We start from the raw sequence: 5,424 nt of genomic DNA, 5'->3' as shown, positions 1-5,424 counted from the left end.
TATATTTCTGGTATAGGAGCGCCCCTGAGTCAGAGCGTCACGTGACCGCCCGGCGGCTCGGCCGTGCGATGGTGGGGGTCGGAATCGGCCCGAAATGTGCAAATCCTTGCGACCACTGATCTAAAATAAAATTATATTCGAATAACATTTATATTCGTGTATGTGGGAATAATGCATTCGAATTAAAGACATATTCGAATAAAATTTATTCGAATATACAATGTATTCGAATAATATATAATTCAACATATATAGATACATTTAATATGTGTGTATTGTAAAGTATAATGTAGAACAACTTTTTTTATTAAACTTTATTTTACACTAAACGTAGTCCAAAGTGATAGCGAAGGTATGAAGCGTGGTGAAACTTATAGCGTACAATTAGTAACTAATAATGAGTGGATATTATTTGGAATGTGGATCTTTATTTTCGTACAGTGACCTTGTGACAGGCTCGTGAAAGGCTCGTGTTCTCTAGGAACAATATAATACAAAATAGAACAATACGAATAACAAATAATACCAATAACGAATAATGTCAATAACGAATGATGCAAATAACGAATAATGCGAATGAAGAATAATACGAATAACGAATAAACATCAATAATACAATGGCGAATAATATGAATAATAAATAATATAAATAATAAATAATGCAAATAATAAATTAAATTCTATTTGAATAATATTCTAGATAAAAAATTATTCGAATAGTGCCCAACTCTTTCTGTCCGGGTTTTACTATGTTTTAGCTCACTGTGTGCCGGGGACCAAATGTGCATCACTGCACATTACTACAATTTATTGAAACTTATATGTTATTTAGAATGCCCCCCACCCCTTATCGATGCCTAGGGCCGCCGAGCGACCGAGATTGCCGAGAAAGCATTTTTGGTCGCTTGAAACAAACGATTAGTGCGAAGAGCTCGCTGTCTCGCTCGCACTCCCGGCGCACCGCAGGCGAGCACACGGACATGGGCTCGTGCTTGAAGGTGTCGCTACCGGTTTCGCTAGACCGCCGTCTGATTCGGTATCGCCGCCGTCAACGCAGAGTTCTTTGCTGAGTAATCACAAGCCTTCTGCGGCACACAATGCTTGTTTTCCTGCTGGATTGCTAATTGGATTAGAATCTTGACATTGTATTGGCTATGACGTTGGCGCTGACAGCATCGCAGCCAATACGGTGGCGAGATTCTAATCCAGCTAGCACTCCAGCAGGAAAACAAGCATCGTGTGCCGCAGGTTTAAGTCTAAAACTTCCAACTCATTGTAGACCCGACATAAAAGTGACCCTACACGGTCAATAGTATATTAATATTGAATCAATAATACTGACAGCATTCATCAATATTTTTAATATGTTTATAACCATCAGTTTTTACACCATCAGTATAATATATTTAATTTTACTTACATTATCTATTGCACTGACATATTGCGACATAAATTCTAATAAAGCGATACTTAAGAATCCAGATTAATATCAGTATTCTATGAGTGCGTTCAGCAGAACGCAACAGTTTTGTAACTGTTTTATGATTGTTCGCTGAACGGTCCTAGATGCACTCAGTGTCACAACATGTTTATTCAGCGGTCATGATTTCCAGCAAAGTAAAGCGGGGAGCATACTCTTGCATAACGCATAACACGTAATGCATAAGAATATGTACCAATCGAAGTTCTCCGTTTCTTTCCTTTCCATGTAATAGAGAACTCTGGTTGGTTCAATTTCTTATGCCTCATGTGTTATGCGTTATGCAAGAGTCTGTGCTCCCTGCTTTAGGCTGTAAAGTATGGCGGCAAAGTATGGCTGCAAAGAGATTGCATCTCTTTATCAAATATTTAATCAGTAATTATTCAGTTTAGTATCCGCAGATCAAAAATCAATGAAATTAGACTTATTCGACGCATTTTTGCATGAAACGAAAGAATCTGGCATCGCTCTGCCCTGTGATCCGAGATATTAAGCGTTAAAGTTGATGACTATTGAGATTAGGAAATCTGTCACATTGATTTAATATAACGCTATGTATACGTATTTTGGTCAATATTTATTCAGAATCGCTATTTCATTTCAGATTTTAATAAAATAAGGCTTATTTGACGCGTTTTCATTGAAAACAAAAGCCTGCTCTATTTTTGATATGTGGGACAAGTGTAAATTCGGGTGGGAGAGGCAGAGTATTTTAAATAATTACCATCCACTACTTCAAAAACACAAATTCATTGCATTAGAAGTGAATGTGTTTTTTAAAGCAGTGAATTTGTGTTTTTTAAAGCAGTGAACATATATGTGCAAAGGATTCCAGAGCAGGCTTTCGTTTTCAGTGAAAACACGTCGAATGAGCCTTATTTCATTAAAATCGAAAGTGAAGTAGCGATTTTGAATAAATATTGACTAAAATACGTATATATAGCGCTATATTAAGTCATTATGACAGATTTCCTAATCTCAATAGTCATCAACTTTAATGCTTAATATCTCAAATCATAGGGCAAAGTGACACTTTTTTTGTCACATTTTTGTTTCATGCAAAAACGCGTCGAATAAGTCTTATTTCATTGATTTTTGAGCTTCGGATGCTAAACTGAATAATTACCATTTAATCTGTATAGTATTACGTTTCAGGGTTATATATTTTTTTTACAAAAAATATCACAAATCATATTGCGGAATCCAAAGGATAATTTTTGGATCTCTTTCATGTTTCACTAAAAATTTCACAAGGACTCGAAACAACACAGCACCAGGGAATAAGTCTGAAACGCAATATTATAAAGATTAGATATTTGATAAAGAGATGCAATTGCTTTACAGTTATTTTGCTCAACATGTTTCTTTTGTGACTCAGCATACTTTGCTGAAAATCATGTCAACTGCTGAACAAACATGTTGAAAAGTTGAGTGCGTCTAGGACCATTCAGCAGACAATCATAAAATTTGCAAAGGTTGCAAAACTGAATAATTACCATTTAATCTGTATAGTATTACGTTTCAGGGTTATATATTTTTTTTACAAAAAATATCACAAATCATATTGCGGAATCCAAAGGATAATTTTTGGATCTCTTTCATGTTTCACTAAAAATTTCACAAGGACTCGAAACAACACAGCACCAGGGAATAAGTCTGAAACGCAATATTATAAAGATTAGATATTTGATAAAGAGATGCAATTGCTTTACAGTTATTTTGCTCAACATGTTTCTTTTGTGACTCAGCATACTTTGCTGAAAATCATGTCAACTGCTGAACAAACATGTTGAAAAGTTGAGTGCGTCTAGGACCATTCAGCAGACAATCATAAAATTTGCAAAGGTTGCAAAACTGTTGCATCATGTTGAACACACCCTATATTAATCCAGCAATATTAACAATATATGATCAGTAATATTGTCAGTATTTGGTATTACTGCTATCGTGTAGGGTTACCTTAAGTTATTTCAAGTATTCACTTTAAGAAATTCTTTTTGATCTTTGTAGCTAAAATTACAAAATATACAAAATTTTTTAGACATGATTTTTTTGAGATCACCCCTTCCTCCGCTCCAATTCCGGTAATGGTACTTGTGCAAAACTAGATATATGTATAAATATAATAAATATGTTCAATATATGCCTTATCTTGCTGAAGGATCTTCCTATAATCTTTTTGTTACCTGGTAAAAAACTTTTCATGCATGAATGTATATAAATATGTATAAACATACATAAATATGCATAAATATTCATAAATATGTATAATTATATATGAAATATGTCCATATATGTTCATACATCCTATTTTTCTTTTATAAAATTACTTTTTAGTGTAATAGAAATAATAATAGTAATGTGAAAACATTAAAAATAATTATAAAGGTAATTTTCACACTATTTGTTTTAGAAAAAAATCAAATTTGAAGAAATGTAAAAAAATTAGTTATGTATAATTATACATAAAATTATGCATAATTATGTATGAGCAATTTTTTTACATTTTTCTAAATTTGTTTTTTTTTCTAAAACAAACAATGGGAAAATTATCCCTTTAATTATTTTTTATGTTTTCACATTACTATTATTATTTCTAATGGCTGCTGTACAATGTGCTTTTTGTTTCCTGTTTCTTGCTGTTTGTCTCTTGCCTTTTTAATCAAGAAGGCAAGAGACAAACAGCAAGAAACAGGAAACAAAAAGCACATTGTAGAACAACCATAATACGCTAAAAAGTAATTTTACGAAAGAAAGAAGGATGTATGAACATGTATGGACATATTTCATGTATAATTATACATGTTTATGAATATTTATGCATGTTTATACATATTTATTCATGCATGAACATTTTTTACCACACAGGTATTTATTATTTTTAATATATTGTACACTAATTTACGAGTAATAAAGCAAAGATTTAGGCTAATTCTACAATGTTTTTTTTGTTTCCTTGATCAAGAAGGTAAACAGCAAGAGACAAACAGCAAGAAACAGGAAACAAAAAGCATATTATAGAATTAGCCTTAAGGCATTTGTGAATGTGGACCACAGAGCATGCACACGTGATCCTCAGTGCATACATTTATATTGATATGATAGCTTTCATAACCTCTTTTAATAATAGTAAACTTCTACAATTAATATCTCGCTTTGCGGAGCAGAGCAACTTTTTCTGCCAGATTTTTCGTTTCTTGCGAAAACGTGATAAATGAGTTTAACTTCATCAATATTGGAGGAGTGGGCTAAAGAAAACATTTACCTTAAAACCTCGTTTTTGTGCAAGATGGAATCGAATCAGTACCTCTATTACAATTTAAAGTAGAAAGGTTATAAAGTAAACATTTACATCTATTTATTTTATAAAGTAACTTTGTATAAAATATTTAGACATACGTTAATGTTATTCTCCGGCAATTCAATAAAAGAATCATCGCTGTCAATTTCATGACAATAATCATCCACGTTAAAATCTATATCTTTGTCGTCTTGTTTATTGGGCATTTCGATGTCACTTGAATCACTTGCTCCTTCGCTCATCATACTATTTCTTTACCTTTAAGTTTACAAATTACGTTCGTTAGTTGTTCTTTTTAGAACTATTCCACGCTAGAAATATGTCGTTCATGAACGTTCCGTTCACTTTGAACGGATCCTTTAAGCCTATCTCACATGAAATGCATAACAGAGCTTAAGCATAACATAAAACTGTTGGACCAATGAGCATCCAGCATAAAGCGGGGAGCACAGCCTCTTGCATAACGCATAACACATGAGGCATAAGAAATTGAATCAACCAGAGTTCTCTTTTACATGGAAGGGAAAGAAACGGAGAACTTCGATTGGTACATATTCTTATGCATTACGTGTTATGCGTTATGCAAGAGTTTGTGCTCCCCGCTTAAAGCGGGGAGCACAGACTCTTGCATAACGCATAACAC

At 33.3% G+C, this 5,424-nt stretch overlaps 1 protein-coding gene across 2 annotated transcripts in view; it reads right to left on the bottom strand.

The window, feature by feature from the left end:
- l(2)37Cd (general transcription factor IIIC subunit l(2)37Cd) overlaps positions 1-5,110 on the bottom strand; it is a 57,248-nt gene extending 52,138 nt beyond the window's left edge. For both annotated transcript variants that reach the window (XM_018514032.1, XM_018514033.1), the window contains exon 1: positions 4,880-5,110. In XM_018514032.1, coding sequence (XP_018369534.1) covers positions 4,880-5,026 — 147 coding nt within the window. In that variant the 5' untranslated portion in view covers positions 5,027-5,110. The remainder of the gene's footprint in view (positions 1-4,879) is intronic.
- Positions 5,111-5,424: the final 314 nt, after the last annotated feature.

Source organism: Trachymyrmex cornetzi, unplaced genomic scaffold (assembly GCF_001594075.2).
Source record: "Trachymyrmex cornetzi isolate Tcor2-1 unplaced genomic scaffold, Tcor1.1 scaffold485, whole genome shotgun sequence".
Classification (NCBI taxonomy): Eukaryota; Metazoa; Arthropoda; class Insecta; order Hymenoptera; family Formicidae; genus Trachymyrmex; species Trachymyrmex cornetzi.
The sequence above is the reverse complement of the archived record's forward strand: the minus strand, read 5'-3'. Positions and strand labels throughout refer to the sequence as shown.